General features: G+C 39.4%; 1 protein-coding gene across 2 annotated transcripts; it reads right to left on the bottom strand.

Annotated features, from left to right (window-relative positions):
* Nucleotides 1-1,741: 1,741 nt before the first annotated feature.
* On the bottom strand, nucleotides 1,742-19,309 carry nkx2.2a (NK2 homeobox 2a). Of its 2 annotated transcripts, none has more exons than XM_046366664.1 (3): nucleotides 13,444-14,026; nucleotides 12,486-12,788; nucleotides 1,742-2,235 (listed from the first exon to the last, which is right to left on the bottom strand). In XM_046366664.1, exons 1-3 carry the CDS (start codon nucleotides 13,697-13,699, stop codon nucleotides 2,042-2,044), a joined length of 753 nt encoding a protein of 250 aa, XP_046222620.1. In that variant the 5' UTR covers nucleotides 13,700-14,026; the 3' UTR covers nucleotides 1,742-2,041. The 2 variants fall into 2 exon arrangements, with proteins under 2 accessions (XP_046222620.1, XP_046222619.1); XM_046366663.1 differs by lacking the exon at nucleotides 1,742-2,235 and adding an exon at nucleotides 19,172-19,309 and having other exon boundaries at nucleotides 11,878-12,788; nucleotides 13,444-13,749.
* Between the last annotated feature and the right edge of the window lie 937 nt (nucleotides 19,310-20,246).

Raw genomic sequence — 20,246 nt, 5'->3', positions numbered from 1 at the left:
TTGACTCACACGGACTACACTCGAATTTATGCAAATTCAATTGTGAATGACAGCTAGGCTACATCAACAAGAATCTTTCAACGGAGATTAGGTTTATTGTGTCGGAATAAGATGGAATAGCCTGTATCCAGAATGTGCCAAATGACTCGTGCTGACTTTGTTCATACAGCTTCATCTGTGTTCTTTAATTATTTTGCATTTGGAATGCATTTTTATGACCTTGTCATCTAGATTGTGCCTGTTGTCAAGTGCCTCCTAAACTGTTCACCTAAACTGGCCAATCCTGTTGGTGTAGGCTACATTCTAATACTTTTCAAACAGGAACTCATTCGAACCTGCCATAGGAAAACAGTAGTGTCTTTGTTTTTTAATTACATCCTGTGTAGAGTGCAGAGTGCTCATAGAGTGCTTCTTATTCTGATAATTGGAAACCTTAACCAATGACGGGAGACCACACTGGTAGGTTATTCTGGTATGTAAAGTCATTCTGTGATTATAATGACAAAAGACAGCTACTGTACAGCAATGAAGCTGTGTGTTCACTTTGCAAAAAATGTGGAAATTAAACGTTTCGCTCAGGAGACTGGGTTGCATTTATCTGTGATATGGTGACTTCTTGCAGTGTACATGTCTTTGCTCTACTGTCATTGAATTATATTGAATTTCAAGATGCTCTTTAATGTACCTTAAAATTCCTCCACAAGAGTCTTCCTACCTTGGGTCTTGGTCCTGTTGTAGAACTGTTTGCAGACTTGAAGAGACTTGCCATGGAGAGACACTTGTTGTTTCCACTGGAACAGAGAAGGGTCCTCTTGGAGCAAGTTACTTGTTTATTTGTTGTCATGGTGTTTAAATAGGCAACATCAACTTCCTATTTGTAACAGACCTCATAGTTCCTATGTGGAGTTGGTGTGTATCACATCATGATCTCATGACCTCCAGTTAACTATGTTTTTATCAAACCTTCCCTGTTCAATTTGATGTTTTCCGTTTTTAAGAATTATGGTTTAGGTAAGTCTAACCTAAAGTCTTAATGTATAAATGTCAATGTAAAGGTAAAGTTGAACTTTTAACACATTAACAAATCACTCTTAAGTTATAAGAGTGTAATTATAATGTATGCAATTGTATGGTAATGTATGTAGGCCTACCATAAAATAAAGTCCGTAATCTCTGATCCTGAATCACTGCCTGATCATCTTAAAGCCAGACACACACAAAGCCTTGTAGTTTTGCTCTACATGAAAGCACAGCCTTTTCTAGAGGGGCTTGTAGACACCAAAACACTTTGATTTGTTTTCAATCAATGTCACATTTTCATTTCCACCGTCTTATCAGTTGGATGTTATACTGTATGTACATTTTCAGGAGTTACTCAAATGTATGAATAGTGTATAAGCAGCTGACTAAAACACACACACACACACACACACACACACACACACACACACACACACACACACACACACACACACACACACACACACACACACACACACACACACACACACACACACACACACACACACACACACACACACACACACACACACACACACACACACACACACACACAGCATTTTGAAGAAAGGCCTTGGTCCTGATGTGAGCCAATCAAATGATTACAAGTAGTGTGCTGTCCTGGTTACATACAGTGCTTTTTGTCTCTTCTGTTGATCAAAATGTACCTCAGCGGACTCCAACATAAAACTGTTAACTTTTTGGGAAGGAAACACACACGTTTTCATAAAATGAGACAGATGTAACTTTATTTCACTACGGTCAAACACAGATAAATAACATTGGTCATTGACATAATACAATCAACACAAATGGGACTATTTCAGGGACCCACATATAGAGGTTGATGATAATTGACTTACATCTATGACATTTCACAACATTAAAGAGACTTGAGTTGTTATATTATGCACAGAGCTTCCATCCAAAGTTGTGTCTTGTTATCATGGTGCAGGTTAAATTGTCCTCTGATTGAATTGTGTCAGTCTGTCTGTCTGAGACAGATGGTGGGCAGTCATTATCAAACTGAAAATCCAAGCATCGCTTCACACTGTTGGCATCTGAAGCACCTCAGGTTCATCTTGTGAAGAAGGTGAGACAATCCATTTAGCGAGAGGCATAAACAATCAACTCTTGGAACATGATTGTTGGCGTAGTCTCCAATGGCCATCTTACTTGAAAAGAATGTGCTTGTTATACAAGACATTTCAAGTCCTGAGGTGGAACATTGGGAAAGAGAAGACAAAGAAAATAAGACCATACAGAAATGAGAACACCGTAACCTCACAGCAACAACACTTTTGAATGGAGAGAAATCTAGTGCAGGAGTGTATATCGTGTAATAATATACTTGCTATGTGTCTTGTAATGTAAATACGATATTTGGTGTGTAGTTCACATACACTTTTTATGAATGAATCAGCTATTGAAATAAGACAGGAAACAATCTTCCGTTTTTTGAAGCATTCCCAATGTTCCCAATGTTGAAGCCTGATGCATTGTTCAGGCTATACTACACAGAGAATTGAGAGAATTTGGAACATGAGTATCACAACTAAACAGTGCATGAGACTTCAACACTGAGAATGCTACAAAACACTGAGGAATGATATAAACCCGCTGCCATTTCCCCCTCACAGGTTACTTGATAGGCCTCCAGTGTGCTTGGCTTTTGGAGACTTTGCCAATTGTGTTCTCAACCTATATTCCTTTTCAAAATTGGGATTTATTGTAAGCAACTTCAAGTTCTCTCTCGACGGCACTAAACCAACTGATGGATGTTTCCTCTAAGATACTTAAAACACAGTTTTCTTAAAAACAGCCAACTCAGCATCTCTGAAAACAAAATGAAGTTGCTGGTTTTGCCTGGTAAGCATACAACATATATTGTACTTCAGTGGAGGCTGCTGAGTGGAGGACGGCTCATAATAATGGCTAGAAAGGAACAAATGGAATGGCATCAAACACATGAAACCCATGTTTAATACCCTTCCACTTATTTCGCTGCAGTCATTACCAGAAAACTTGTCCTCCCCAATTAAGGTGCCACCAACCTGTGTTGTACATACTTATTAGAGTAACTTTTGTCAACAACTCCACGACTGTCATGACTGGTAGTGTAATGTAATGGCAATGTTACAGTAAACCATAACAAAACAAAACAGTAAAATGTGAATGAAACAATCAGACCCTAGACATTAACTCACTAACTGCCTTTACTCAATGCACCACATTGAGTATACTGCCCTACCAAGCAAAAAGGCAGTAACTGCTCATTTGGTCGAAAATGAGTTCATGTCATTTTTGCTATAATAAATGCATGCTTAATCATGTGGACAAGTATCTTGCCTCTATTGTATTGTGTTTTGGAGAAAATGGGGGTCATGTTAGCAGTAACTGGATAAAGTTACTGTGAAACCAAAGTAAACAAAAGCAATTTTTCTAAGTTCCACGCTATGTACATCCTTGGGGCCAAGCTTCTTGCCATCCAGGACCTCTATACCAGGCGGTGTCAGAGGAAGGGCCTAAAAATGGTCAGACTCCAGCCACCCTAGTCATAGACTGTTCTCTCTGCTACCACACGGCAAGCGGTACCGGAGCGCCAAGTCTAGGTCCAAGAGGCTTCTAAACAGCTTCTACCCACAAGCCATAAGACTCCTGATCATCTTGTTAAATGCCCCCCCTCTTTTACACTGCTGCTACTCTCTATTATTATCTATGCATAAGTCACTTTAGTAACTCTACCCATATCTGCTACCCCAATTAACCGGTTCCCCCTGTACATGTTATTTTACTGCTGCTCTTCAATTATTTGTTACTTTATTTCTTAAAACTGCATTGTTGGTTAAGGGCTCGTAAGTAAGCATTTTTTAACTAGACAAGCCAGTTAAGAAGAAATTCTCATTTTGCAATGACAACCTACCCTAGCAAACCCAGACGAGATGCAGTGTCTTAGACCACTGCGCCACTCGGGAGCCCTGCCTGGTTGTAAGGTGTTGATGTAAAGTGTAGACCTTACATTTCACCATAAGGTCTACCTACACCTGTTGTATTCAGCATTTCACTGTAAGGTCTACCTAGAACTGTTGTATTCGGCGCATGTGACTAATAACATTTGATTTGACTTGAAGTGACTCCAAAGCCACATAACTGGGTCACGATCAGTTGTCATCAAACAAGATTAATCATTCTCTAATAGAATCAATTATACTTAAGATTGTCTAAAAGGAATTTCTCACTCCAGTTTGGAATCTACAGAACGTGGCCTTGGCCTCATACACAGTGTAGAAGTGCTATGCTGTAGAAGTCTTGAGAAAGCAAGCAAGGGCAGTCAGCTGAGACCTTGAGACAGTTGTCGTTATGGAAACAGGCAGCACTGACATCTCTGGGTTCACGACCAGTGAAGGTCACTGGTTGACAATGGTACACAACACCCACTGAAAAAAACAGGAATAGAGCTGTTTTTCGCATTTAAATATTTATTTGTTATATATATATATATATATATATATATATATATATATATATATATATATATATATATATATATATATATATATATATATATATAGCATGTCCACTATTCCATCACTCAGGGCCATTCGTGTGTCACATGGCAAAGCAAAACCCTTATTCTTTGGATTGGGGAGAGCCAGAGGGTGCGAAGAAGAAGCAACACAGAAGAGTTGAATGTTATCATATTTAATAAAGACATGGCACAGAAAATACTAACTTTATTCACCCCACTTTACACTAACAAAGGCAAGGAGGAAAGAAATGATGACATGATCTTTTTTGGTTGGGGGCGGGGAAACGTTTTTTGAACTTACAAAATGACTGTATGTCTAGGAGAGCAATAAAAAGTCCTACGATCAAACTGATCGGAACACTACAGATATAAATGTAACATAGAATGTGCATTAACGCTGCATCACATTGAATGCAGAACCATGTCTTGCTCTATGATGTCACATTACATTTCTAAACATTATGCCTCACTGGCTTCTGATGGTTACTCAGTCTTTGTGTTCATATCTCTGTTGCTGCAAGTGTATCTGGATCCTCATCATCCCATTGCCTGAGATTCACACACTGTTCAGCAGTTCAATAGTCTGCATGGCTTTTGGCTGGCACACACCACCCAGCTTCCCCAGGCCCAAGTCATCCAGCCATATCCTATGGGCAGCTGAGCCTTCACCCAGAGGGCACCTCAAAGCATTTAGTTTCCACTCATATACACTTTTTTTTTTTTACATTGCAGGCATGGAGGTACTCCGGCCACCATTAGACCTGGTAGGGATAGAACACACACATACACACACGTGCATACACATGCACACGTACACACACGTACACACACACACGTACACACGTACACACGTACACACACACACACACACACACACACACACACACACACACACACACACACACACACACACACACACACACACACACACACACACACACACACACACACACACACACACACACACACACACACACACACACACACACACACACACACACACAGAGCTCTAAAAAGTGAGCTCTTAAATCCACAATCTGTAAGGTGTGCACACCACCAACAAACACATTGAGCTTTTTCACATGCAAATAGCACTAGATTTTGTAATGTCCAATGACATTCCATGAGAGCAACATTACTTTAAAAAACATGATTTATGGCTCATACATTTTTCTTCAATGAAAACATAAACAATGGAGTATGTCAACATGGTATCCACACATGGTTTACAGCAAAGCCATTTTAACACGCAACCAGATTCAGTTATATTTGTCTCTACTCACCTCTTTCCCTGGTTTCATGGTAGTTGTTATTCCAGTAGATATTTGGATGATTCAAATACTTGCAGTTGTGGTACATTCCACCCAGAATGCACCCATATGGACCGTACCATTCCATAGAGGAGAGATGCTCCTATAGTCTAAATCAGGGATGGGTAACTTTGATGGGGGCCACATAAAAACAGAACTAATCATGAAGGGCCGCAGTGGCTCGTGGGTCTGCATATCCCCCTTGCGAGGAAAACATTTTAGCGGCCCCCGTTGTGACAACAAAGATAATAAAAAAAAATATTTTCAAGTTCATTTTGCCATGGAGCAAGGAGAACATTTTGCTGTTTTTAAGCAAATTTGCTGAAATTCTACAAATTTTGCCATGGGGCGGAAAGAAGATTTTGCAATTTTATAACTAATTTCCTGCAATTCTACATATTTTGCCATAGGGTGGAGGCAAATGTTAGCTGTTTTTAATATGATAACTGATGATCAATGGGCCCCACCCTGGTGATAATTCGATTATGTTTACTACAAGTTTAGATAGCTGGCCACTATAATAATTGACCAATCTTTAAAAAAAGCTAACATGGACTAATTGAGTGACTGCTGATGCACAACCACATTTAGAAATTGTAGAGCCTGTATAATATTATTATAACTGTCAATAGTAAATTCATCCCATGCCTGAGTTCCAAATTATAATAACTTTTTTTTAAGGTTGTATTTTTATTTTTATTATTGGTCAGCAGGCCTACAAAGGGGGTGCCGTCCGCAGGCTCACCAGTTGCCAATCCTAGGTCTGAATGTCTGGTTAAATTGACTCCCCGGAGAGGCTGGCATCACGCAGGCTCAAAATAGAAATAGACTAATCTGGCCAATGCATTTTTAATGTATTTAAAAATATATATTATAATACATTGAGCTGTACCCATAACAGTATATTTAACAATACACATCACTATTCATCTGTCCTCAGTAGTCCTTTCCTACCAGCTGGTAGTGAAGAAGTAGGCCTTATCCAGAGGTTCGCCACCATTTTGAAGAGTTAAAGAAATGCTAAATATTTGGTCTGCTGGTTAAATATGCAAGTTATTCTGATTTTCGAAAAAGTGCTTTTCTTAAAAACTGCTATGATGGGCTTAGGCTATTGAAAAAAATATTTGTATGTATTTTTTTATTCTCTTAAATTAGGAAATACGCCCCTCTAGGGTTTCCCGCCCAGGTTGAGAATAGCTGCCTGTCCTATTCTTCCGGATTCACAGATGTTTACTTGTTGCCTTGGAGAGTCTGTACAAAGTTTGAAACTGATAGACTGTCATGTTTGCAAGTACACAAGGTGTTATAAACCCTTACGTTGTAAAATGCTCCAAGTTCTCTGAGGAATATCGCACAATGAAGCGTCTTGAGAACAAGTCAGTCATCATTATATTAAAAAAAATATGCTTCCCCCACTGCATCTCCATCAATTATGTATATAAACATATCCATAGGCTAATCACTATATTTCTAAAACACAGTGAATCGCTTTTATGTGCATCAAAGTGATCCTCTTGACATGATCAAATTAAAGCTAACGAAAGTAAGTTATTTGTTACCAACGCCAACTCCACCGGCCTGTTGTCCTGGCTATAAATCACGTACATGCTGCCGCAAAATGATGGATGGTATTGGTAACCTATCCTGGCTGAATTCATCCAATATCAATCCAGAGAATACGGACTCAGGCTTTTTGTAGAGGGGTTGTTAAAAATTGCAGTTTTTGTTGTTGCTTATGTGTGCGTACATACAGCCCACCCTGGTTGCAATCGTTTGTATGAGCAGGGCGCCATTGCTCTAAGATCAGGATGAGGATGAGGCGGGGGGAGTGCAGGATGATGATGCTGCTACAGTGAAATTTCATTTTTAATATAAGTATCAATAATTTTACATGGGTCATTTACCAGAATTACTTTTTCCAACTCTGCCGCTGATCATATAGGCAGCTTTCTATCCACATATATTCCACCAACGTTTTGAAAATGGCATGTTGCAATTGCCCTTATATGTCCTTGGTGCTACAATAATAAAACATGTTAATCCGTGTCATGCATATGGCAATCACTGATATGGAAAATGTTGAAAATATTTTATTTGAAATGTATTTCATAATCCAATTGCGCCACACTGTGGAGTTGGTCTCTCTCGCTCTCTCGCGCTCTCTCTCTCTCTCTCTCTCTCTCTCTCTCTCTCTCTCTCTCTCTCTCTCTCTCTCTCTCTCTCTCTCTCTCTGAGGGTGCGTAAATTGCTTTATTTTCGAAAGTGCAATATAATATTGGAATGCAGGTCATTGAAATATTGGTCTACATTGGACACAAAGTTTGTCTTTGTTTTCTAATTCAACCTATTTTTAAATCATACATTGCATACTTGTTCTCTTTAAAATGTACCATTATTGATCATATACCAAGTTGTTCATCAGATGTACAAGTAAATTACATTTAAATTAATTAAATTATAATGGTAATACTGTAGGCCTGTGACTTTTGAGGACAACGGTGTAATATAGGTTCAAACTATAGACCTCTGCTTCCATCTTGTGGCCACCAGGCGTAACTGCTCTCTCTCTCTCTCTCTCTCTCTCTCTCTCTCTCTCTCTCTCTCTCTCTCTCTCTCTCTCTCTCTCTCTCTCTCTCTCTCTAATATCTGCACTGTGCCACGGCACTAGGCGAATCTAATCTAGATCTTCTTTAAGGCAATAAAACTAGATTGCTTCCTTTAAATGAAAGCTCCGCTTATTATAGCTTTGAAATAAATCCTCGTTTATTTGGAGATGTACACGATCCAAAATGATTTATGTCGAGGTTCAAACGGTCAGGATGACGAAGATCTACACAGTCCCAAGTGCATATTTCCTGAAGTATTCTATTCTAACGCATATAATAGCATTATCCACGGGGTGAACTATGTTGCACATACCGAGATGTTTGTTTTATTTGTTGTTGAGACCCCCCCCCCCCCCGCCACCTCGTGCATCCAAAAGCAATTTCAGATAAACATAGCGCTGCTACTGTTCTGGCATTGAGAAGCTGCATCATTTCCTCGTGTATTAATGAGAATATAAGAACCGACATTTGGTCCCAAGGTGAATGTGCGTCATGGAGAATATTTCTACTTCTATATCCGGTATTAAAAAAAACGTAGAACTGCGCCTGAATGTGATAGACCTTGAACTAGGTGCTATTCAGCAAGTTAGTAATTGTTAAGGAGAATCATTCGCCTTAGGTCTGCACGGAGACTTGTCTTTATTATTAATAGTCGATTCTTCTCCCAAGGACAACAAACAAAATACATAAATAAACAAGTAGGCCTAGAGCTATCGGATAAATTCATTTAGGCCTACATTCGGATTTCTACATTCAAAACCAATATCCCGTGCTCTGTATTATCTATTGGTAGGCCTACTGCATTCATTATATTGTCATTGTTGAAAAATAATCGTTTATAAGCCTACTCTAAAAAATATTGAAATAGAAATGTCTGGAAAAGCGACTGGATAAAGCTAAGGGAAATTAGTATTGCATTCAGATTCTTGAATTCTTGAATGTATTGTCTCGTGTTATGGTAGGCCTATATAAATCAAAACAGATATTTTCCATAGAGATCAGAAATATGCTATCCATGAAACTGATATAAAGCTAACAGGAAATAAGACTGCTCGAAATTAGGAGTTTTAAAATAGTTTTACTGCCCAGTGACCGACCACACACTTCTGGGGATAGACAATAATCGTTCTTTGAGTTGGGAGGAGAGCGAGAGAAAGAGCAATGAGAGGGGCTGTTGTTAGCATAGCTCTATCAAGGAAGAAGGACTCCCTGTTATCTGTGAATGGGGGTTCTTTTTCCACAATAGATATAGCACGAATTTTTTATTCGTTTTTCTTTGAGACAACAATGCTTTATTTGAAAGCTGGACACAATTTGGGTTTGTGAGGGATCCTTTTCTCCTTGCCCGAGCCCAGCTGTCCATATGGGATACAACGTGTACATCAAGGATCACAATGGCACCAACTGACAGGCACGACAAAAACCCAAGGATACATCTCCCTGACTCGGAGATGCACTGGTCAAGATAAAAGAACTGAATAGCACCAAGAAACTCTGACAGTCTCTCTATCCACACTGTCTGCACTCCCACTATGGCTCCTCGTTAATATGCACGCCTCTAACATCCACCACAACCTGCCCTAGGCCTTTGTGTGATTTTTGTGTGTTGTACTGTATATTGTGCCACGATGGACTGCACACAACTGCCCCGTCACAGTAGTAAATCTCGGGGCATCGGGGTTAGGGCCACACAGAAATCAACATGTTTTATTGACTTAAACGGAACCTAAATGATGTCAACGCTGTGTTACGCGGGTTGCTATAGCCAGGGGTGTTTATCGGAATGCATCATTGTAGCCTAGTTGTGACGTCTAGTTGTATAGTCTTAACATGAATGTCATCTTTTTTTATGACGTTTTTATTTCACTCGAGGTGAAGGCAAACGGAAAATGCAGGCAGCAATAGTCTAATCTATAAACATTATGTTGGAAATAAAATTAAATGCTATAAATTAGGCTATACTTCAATTATATTGTTTATTTCCCCTTCCACATATATGCGCCCTTTAAAAAAATGTTGTAGGACCCTGGGTTTCTACCCAATAGTGCTATATGAAATCGAAACTATTTGCCTATAAGTCATTCAAAGAATGCTATTTCCACTGTAAAAAAATCATAATAATATATAGCCTATGGAATAAGCAACAACTTAATTGTGAAAAACAATGCGATACAACTCGGCCATTAGCTTGTACACATATGATTACGTTAATAACTAGTTAATTTAGCGAATATTAGTGAATAAGTCCCCGGCACAGCTCGCAAATGTAAACATTGTAGCCTCTCTGAATAAAACATATTGAGTCTCTGTAGCCTGGACCAAAAGCAGTGTCCCCTTGAGATAGAATTCTGTAAATAATTAGCAATTCGTGTCAATGTAGCTGTTTGTTCAATGATAGTGAGGGCGACTCTAACATCTGTTCAATAAGATCTCGGTGCTGGGACAAACACAATGCAGTTAGGATTTTGTCAAAGGTAATGAATGATTTTACCCAGGATACTGAATTGGGTCTGACAATCCGCAATGCGCTCTGTGATTCACTTGGGACCAATTTGGTCCTTGTATCGAGCACTTTGCTGGGTATCCTGTTTTAGATACCTATTTGTATACAGACAACATTCGTAGCCCATCGCTCTATGGGCCTATATAACATATCCACTAAAAGCTACAGTATAATGCATAGACTAACATAGAGCAATAGATAATGAAGGCTATACGTGACTTGACTGATATTCCTTTCACTTTCTGTGTTTGCTTGACAACAGTCACGTGCGTAGAACCATGCGTAAAATCAAAACGTTTTTGCATTAAATCAATTGTAAAAATATACCACTTCACACCCCAATACGAGAGCAGTTTGAGACCTTGAAAAGGAGAGCTTTGACTCTAAGCTTCTTAGCTGAAGATGCCCCTTTAAGTGAGTGGATTTTAGGCCCATTTCAAAAGTGACTTTAGTCTCTTTATTATTGACCTGTTCAAATTCTAAGAATTTATAAGGATTAATTTAGGTATAAAAAAAAATTCAAGTGCGCGAAAGATAAATGAACCTCCTCTCTCTGCCACTTTACGCAACACGTATGCTATCGTCCCTCTCCTTACCAATGTTAAGCGTATGTATTCAATAAATAAAATAGAACGTAGTTAAGACACGCAAACCAAAAGGTAATTTCTTCAACACAGCATTTTATTAAAATCCTTATAAAAATCGGTATATTTCCCCATCAGCGCGCGATTGAACTGTTATTCACATAATCATATGAGATCTATTACGACAGTCATGACAATTTCGCCACAAATTCTTCCTTCTTTTTTAATTGGAAATATGTATATCTCCACTTATACGATCCTGCATGTTTCTGGTTTGCAAACAATCACGACAATGTATTTACAAAAAACAAAGGGAAAAAAGCTAAAAGTTGCCAATGTTTATTCATGGCCATAAATATTTTCGGTCCATTGTAAAAGAAGCAAGAAATCTTCTATAATTATAAAGTGGTTCGGTACGTGCTTATAACACGAAGGACAAAAAGAAAACATTTCTACAACACACAAACATACTTTACAAAATTTCACAAGAGCATTGACATTCTTAAATCTAGGGAGAGGCTGGACCCAGTTCTCTTAACGAAAACATGTAAACATGGCGCACACATTAGCCCCCCCAAAAAATGGTAAATAGGCCTATGGGTCAAGCTGCAAAATGAAAAGTCTTTATTTTGTAGTGAACCCCCTATCGTGCTCTTAAAGGGCAGCCCCGCCAGTCTCTACTAGTTCACCAAGTCCACTGTTGCGTTTGCATCAAGTGATGTGCTGAAGGGAATTGTGGCGTGGTGGCGGCGCTGTACTGCGCATTATATTGCATTTGATGAAGGGTCTGGGCGCTATATGCCGAGAGGGGGAATCCAGCCTGAAATGTGGCCGCCAAGTCCTGAGCTTTAAGAGTATGACAAGGCTTTCCATCCCTGACTAAGACAGGCACGGCCACCCGCCGGGGAGAGGGGAGATGGGTCACTTCCATACCTTTTTCAGCGCGCGCTCTCTTCATTTTGTATCGATGATTCTGGAACCAAATTTTCACTTGAGTTGGAGTCAGGCGAATCAAACTCGCGAGGTGTTCTCTCTCTGGCGCGGAAAGGTATCTCTGTTGCCTAAATCGACGCTCAAGTTCGTACGTCTGTGCTTTGGAAAACAGCACTCTTCTTTTTCTCTTCTTACCGGAGTCGCTGCCGTTGCTTGAAGTTTCCTTGTCATTGTCTGGCGATTCGTCCGCGGAGGGTTCTGGGGACTTGGCTGAGTCTTGAGAACTAGCTGATAGACCATGCACTGCGTGGGAGAGACAAAATACAACCGTTAAAATTGGGTTCTCGACTGAAGTGCACCTGCCAAGCACACATGGAAATGCAACATTTAGGACTTTTTCAAAGCAACATGTTAAAGTAACTCACTTCGTTTGTAGGCTACAGCTAAAATACAATGTTATTAGCTCATGTCGTTTTTTATGTTGGGACCCACACAAATGTTTCCCATCAGTCCCCAAAGAAAGTGATTTACTGAAGCAGCAACACCATGCATTGTCTGCATACAAATCCTCATCGTGCTAAAATGTAATAGACATGGTCACATTTCTGAAGACGATACTATGTGGCTTTATAGTCGATGCATTTACAAGTCTCTATTGGGCATATTCGAAACACTTGTTTACTTAATATAAATGGAGTAAACATGACATTATTTTAATGGTGGTAACGCCTTAAATCGAGCGCAGCAACCAATGCGCGGTGAATAAAGACGAATGCTGCACATCATTCAAGGGCACCAATGAGCCCCGACACTAAGGAATAGAGTGATTCTGCATTCAATCAAGTATAGATTTGATAACACATATATGATGCGTACTCACTCACAAAACAGAAGACAATTCTTAACACCAACAGTATGTGCAATGCAAATTAACTGAACATTCTTAAAGAGTACTTACGCGAATATTGGATACTGTCCGTGGTGGCAAGCCATCTTGTGTAAGGATTGTCACTACTATCATAAAAGGGGTTCTTTATAGGCAGATTCTGAACGTTTTCTAGAGGACTTTGCACCAAAACTCCAGTGTTTTTTGTTGTCTCTGATCCCTCGTTATCTTCCTCCGGTCCAGTGATAGATCCTTCTTCATCATTCGTGTCAGGGAGGTCCAAAATGTCCTTTACAGAAAAGCCCGTCTTTGTGTTGGTCAACGACATATTCTGTGGAAATGTATGCAGGAAAGTTGCTGCACCAGTTTGTCAATCCGCTGTTTTAAAAGACAAAACACAATCGCTGTTCAGGAAAAAAAAAGGATCTCTCAGTTCCGTTCTAGGTTGTACTACAGTCAAAGCAAATCATGAGCCTCTGTCGATACGCATTACCTAACCAAGTAGAAGAGCAATCAGTTCTGTAAAGTCCAGGAAGAATGCCAAAGTGGCTGAAGTGCTATATCTGGCTCATGTATACTGTGCTACTGCTGGGTGCTAGGGGGACATAAGCCATTACCGGTCCGATCAGCCCATATAAGGTTGGTCTCAACACATGAACCTGCAGTGAAAAAGCATTAAAAACGCAAAAGGTTGGCCACGTGTGGGCGGGTCTTGGGAGTCAAGTGGATGAAGACAGTGTTTGCAGATGTGAAATTGTGGGTTTTGGGCAGATCCGAGCCTCTACCATTGGTGCTTCAGAACATGATGAGTGGTATAACGTGTCAATTAATTACAAAGATGGGGAGGGCCTTTTTTACACCCTATTTACATACAAAGGACCTCCAAGTAGCTTTACACTCCGAATACTTGAACGCTCGTTTTAACAAATTGCTCCTGAAAAAGCTTTTGCCTTGTACTCTCCGCATATATAAAATATTGAATCATTAAGCTGGAAAACGTATTTTTGATGGTTTGTACAAAACTGTGGTCTGGATATCCGTTCGATAGCCTATTCATTTTTATCATATTTTCTCTCCTAAATAAGACATTGTCTGAATTTTTAACACTTATTTATGTAAACCATTTGAGTCAATATTTTGATTCAGGTTTAGGGACATGGGGCTTAAATTAAATAAATCGGATTATATTTGTTTGGAAAACAATTTCGGATATAATAAGGGCAATGAATGAAAACCTGTAGACAATAATAATATTGATGAATAGCCTATAACAATAATTATAATAATACATAATAATAATACATCGGAATTATAGCAGCGTTTTAGCCGAGATGAAGAATAGCCTAGCGTTTATGCGTGCTTTTGAAGACTATTCTAATCTTGACAATGATGGTTTTGAACGTGCTATTGAATTGAACAGAACAGGTTCTCACAGCATGCTCTAAGAACTTTTTTAAAGACATTTTTCCAATTGCATTATTGGGAAATTGCTTCAATGTGCGTTTCCCCCCAAGAACACAGCAGAGTATTGTTTGTACAGGCTCATTCGACGTGCTTTATAAGTGCTCCATCGTCACCTCTTTCATAGAAAGCAAAGTATCATTGTAGATTCGTTTATTTTCCTCCCTTCAATACTTTTTTTTAGCTTCCCCTCTCTCTGGTGTTGCCCCTCTGCCTCCTATCTAGTATGTGATGTGGGTGACAATGTTGCACGTTTCTAGCAAAGTCCTCTGCGCATCCTGGGTGGTCGGACCCGGCCAAACACAAATACAAACCGATTGCTAAGCTGCAGACAATGGGGGAAATGTAGACAAATGTCCGGCTCCTGTTGGAAGCTTTTGTCTGGCTGCAGTTTTTGCATTTATTTCAGGGGCGAAATAATGGATGATTGACGCCCCTGTACAATGCTTTCTAACTGTTTGGAATAAATCTGAGGTTGTTCCTAGTTGTCATGGCATTCAACTGCTTTCAATGGACTATCTCTTCATTCCGTCCTGAATCCTTCCACAATAGCCTATTAAGGAAGGTCCTTCATCTTAGCACACACACACAGACACATACATACACATACATACACAGACACACTCTCCTTCTCCCTCTCTAAGACGCAGACGAGAAAGGTGTCGAAACATGTTCTTCAGTGCCTAAACATGCCATTTACTTTACTGGCTAAAGTTTGTGGGGTTTCCTAGCCTCCCGCCCACAGAGGCAATTTTCACGAAGGAAAGCCCGTCCTTCCACAGTTTGAAATACAAAATATTTGAAAGATAATATCAACATAATTTTTTGATTATTATTGTTTTGTTATTTTTATTATCCACACTGGATGGTGGTAGGTATGTTTTCCTTCACCCACGGAGCTAGCAGTGCACCTGACCTGAAAGGTAAATAGTTTTGGCATAGGCTATATAATTAACCACACTGTCTCAAACAGCGACAATGAGTCAATTGATCTGAACGTGGTTTGAGCAAAGTCGAGCCGTGACATAGCAAAGAGGTTACTGCCTGACCTTCTCTGCCGAGTATGCTGCATAAATGCGATGTGTGAGAGACACCTTCGGGGGTAATCCAGCTCGCTCCGTGTTGTTGCAACGCCTATGTGCACATCTCATCAATATATGCAATATGAGACAATTACTTCATTTTACAACGAGTAGCCTAATTGTTATGTTCAGTAAAACTTAAGTTTATGCATTATTTATAGTCATGTCATCCCGCTTGGCCATTCTTCTTTGTGGCAAAATGAAAGAGTACGCTGGTGTTGATGGTAGTAGGAGCGCACGACGCGGTCTGTGGGTAGTTATTGGGGATGTATTTGAACAATTGAAGTGAGGGTTTCGGCAGGAAGAGGTAAAGTGGCCGTGCCTACTTCACTTCGAGAGCCATCTCCTTGTGTTTACCTGTTTACTTTCACATGTAGCTCAAACAGGCCGCTTGCCTTTTCACTCTGAGTATGGGCAGTGGTCTATTTATTGCCTTACCTCCCTACTCTTCTACATGTGCACACACTGTACATTGATTTTTATATTGTGTTATTGACTGTACGTTTGTTTATGTGTAACTCTGTGTTGTTGTTTTTGTCGCACTGCTTTGCTTTATATTGGCCAGGTCGCAGTTGTAAATGAGAACTTGTTCTTAACTGGCCTACCTGGTTAAATAAAGGTGAAATAAAAAAGTGCATGGCATTTTAACAAAGCAGGTTCAGCTAACTTGACAGGACCGATTCCTGGCAATAAGTGACTTATAATAAATGTATGCACCGTTCAATCAGCCCACTGCACGAAGTGAGCTTAGCTTACTAAAGCTTATTTAATGAATGAATAGCCTACATATTCTACATGATTATGTTATTACTATGTATATATTATTTCACACGAAAAAAATGTAATAAAAACCACACTAATTGCAATGATGCCAGTAATGATATACACAATGGAAATATGAATCGTATTATTAATACTGCTACTATTTAGGATGTAATATTTATGACGTTCATAATAATGATAATAATAATAAAACTGTAATAAGTCGTTTCCTCTCTCGTTATATTTAACTCCAGAAAACTACGGATGCTGAGGATGACAACACAGCATTATGCACGGCTGCTGGAGGGTCTCAGGCGCAGCGTTGACGGGGGTGAGTGAGTGTATCTTCTGCTGTGTATCGGACCCAGTAATGATCGGACAGAGAGAGTGTTGATGTGTAGAAGAACCAAGATGCAACCCTAAACTATTTTTTTTTTAAATTGGCGCTTTGCAACAGATAGAGCGAGGCTCGTGGTTTGCATTTACCGCCCAGTTGAGTGTAATTGTCGCTAAAGGCATTGGATACACTCTAAACAATACATTACCAGTGTATTTTGAATTCACATGGGAATTCCTAGCTCTTTCATCACTGGTTGTGTGTGTAACTAAAACGGAGCATGTATAAAGCTCTGTAATATTCGAGTGATTGAAATAATCATACAGCACTTGAAAAAATAGGCATACTGTTGAATTTGTTTAGTTGTGTTTTACACAAATAAATAACAGAGAGCTAAGTTCGCTGTAAAACAGCTTATTTTATAAGACGGTTCTCATGCTTATAATTGTTACAATACAATGCCAAACCAATGCAGACGCATGCATTCACCATCATCACATTGCCTAGGCCTAATTAATTTTCAAATTAATCAAAAAAAGGCCTTCGGACGAATAGATAGTTCCCACCCAAATCTTCCCAATTTTTTAAAGAAACTATTGTTCACGAATTAAGAAAGGCCTTTTATACAGTTGATTAAATACATCTTCTGATTGAATGCATTAAGAATGCTCCAGGACGATGTATTATAACGTTGATCATTCATTTCTTTAATCTCTGAATTTCAGTGTGTTTCGACACCTCAGGCTGGGAGTTAAGCTTTGATAACGGTAACCCCGTTTGCCTCGAGGTGCTCATGATAAATGTATAAAGTGACAAGACCGGTTCCCCTCCTCTATGATTAAAAGGCTATATATAATATGCAGGTAAAAGTAGGCCTACATCCGGTTTATTTATGGGACTAAGTCATGGCCCGGGGAGGGTGGCCCGAGGCACAAATCATTTGGGGAACTTTGATTCCAGAAATCCAAGCACCTTTCGCTTGCGGGCAAACCCAATGCCTTTATTCGTCTCCCTTCTTCTAATGATTAAACATGTCACAACGAGATTAGCGCTGCGCCCGTGCCCAGAGGAGATGCCTTCATTTGTTAAACCACCCGTTTATTTGTAACGTTGAATTTCATGCTGCACTGTTAGTGTATGGGCAGGCCTTTATCTGGTTCTCTGAGACAAATTGCTAAACGGTTTATTATTTTTAATCACTTCCCCCTTTTATTGTCTCACATAGAGACTATAAGGAACAATTTGCTTGAGTCTCTGCGACCTGCTTGAAATTAATCATACGAGAAGCAACCGTTCACACTTTGTGCATGCATTCACCCTGCAAACACGATTACATTTCCCCAAACAACACGCGTCACCTATACCAAGCAGCAAACGGCTCAAGAGTCACTAATATGACACAAACATACTGACACAGTGTCCTTATGCAGGGAAGACAATGGTGTTAAACTGTCTTTTGAGAGGCATCTGTAGTACTCTAGCGGACTCTACTGGCAAAGCAGTGACATGACAAGGGGGAACACATCGTCGGATGCAGGCCCGTGTTAAACATTGGTCAGTTTTCTCTCTCAAATTTGACTCAGAACAAAATCAATACTAGCTTACTTCAATAATATATATTATTTTCACGTTTTAATCCTAACTATTGGATCGATTTTACCATAGAAAAATACTTAAAATCCTCCCATTATATGACACACAGGCCGACAAAAACACTGGAAATAGTTTATTTTTATTTTTAGCATATCGTTTAAATTGTGGTTCATGCAGTTACTGTGGACACGAGATTGATTTAACAATCCTATTTGTTTTGAATGTAGAATATGGAGGGAAATGTGGGCACAGTGTCATGGTAAAACTGCGTGCGCGTAAAACCATCAACATCCACTGCTGCATAGTAATTCAAAACTAGTTGTGATACACATTCAAGTTTAGGAACATCACAAATGCAGTACAAGCTAGCATTAGAACATCTGAAACACATGGACATATAGGCTATGACATTCTGGATTTGTTGTTAGCAAATGGTGTCAGGCACAAAGGCACACACAAACAAACACAGGGACACAGCGAGAAGAAAATAACCCGTATTATTCTACATCACATACAATGCACAGTATCTGAGGGAGTTAAACGATCATAGGCATATTGCGCTCACCTGGTGACTGATGACTGGAATTGGATGAGTTGTGTAGCCTGCGTTAAGACAGCGCGCGGTTAATGAAATATCTCCAAATGGGAGTCAGGAGTGCGTGCAGAGATAAGCTTGATGCGGTTTATATACCCAGAAAGCAAGTGGTGCTCTTCTGATATGGTCCAAGTGCGTTTGCATAGCTGGCCAAGTGGCTCTGCTCTTGCTGACTCGCTAACATTGCATGATGTTTGTTTTCCCCCTGCTCTGACGTGAAACAAAATATTGGCCATATGTTCATCGGCAATAAATTGGTCATGAGAGATAACACTGCTGTCTCTTGATGGTGCTTTTAACTGAGCCAACCAGACTTTCTCTTTCAGGTTGCTTTTTGTGCCGCTAAATCGCGATGTTTAAGATGGTACTTTAGTTTTTATATGTGAAACTTACATTTAAAAAAAAAGTTAACTGAAAATGAGCTCAGGAGTTTGTCGGTTCTTTAGACCATGGCACGTAGCCTAGTCGTTGCGCAGAAGGATCTCTAATAAATCGCTTGGTAACCAAGATACAACGATGCCAAGTGACCAGATGTGTCATGTTATCCATGCAACACCCCCGTTTACATTAGATACACCGATTCAATGATTGATAGCAAGGTCACTATGAATCCTTGCAATTGTAAGTCATTCTCTCAATGGTGTAGTTCACACACAGTAGTAGACTAATAACTGAATAACAAAACATATGCAAGCTACTTTATTCTATCTTATAAACACGCAACAAGCGTGGAAATAATGACATTAAAGAAAATACGTTTTTTTACAGTTCGTGCATTATATCAGTCATCATATCGAAATGTATAGTCCAAAAAACATACTTCACCACAATCAATATTAGATTTAATCTATATCTCAACATGAACGTTATAGCGTTCATGTTTAACTGCTATAGGCTACTTTCTATGTCACTAACAATTAGGGCTGTAGTATACATTTATAATATAAATACAAACAATAATATAAATAATAGCAATAACAACAACAACAACAATTATAACAATGTATTTGATCAATTATATAATAATAGCCTAATATATTTTACA

Source organism: Oncorhynchus gorbuscha, linkage group LG10 (assembly GCF_021184085.1).
Source record: "Oncorhynchus gorbuscha isolate QuinsamMale2020 ecotype Even-year linkage group LG10, OgorEven_v1.0, whole genome shotgun sequence".
Lineage (NCBI taxonomy): Eukaryota > Metazoa > Chordata > Actinopteri > Salmoniformes > Salmonidae > Oncorhynchus > Oncorhynchus gorbuscha.
The sequence above is the reverse complement of the archived record's forward strand: the minus strand, read 5'-3'. Positions and strand labels throughout refer to the sequence as shown.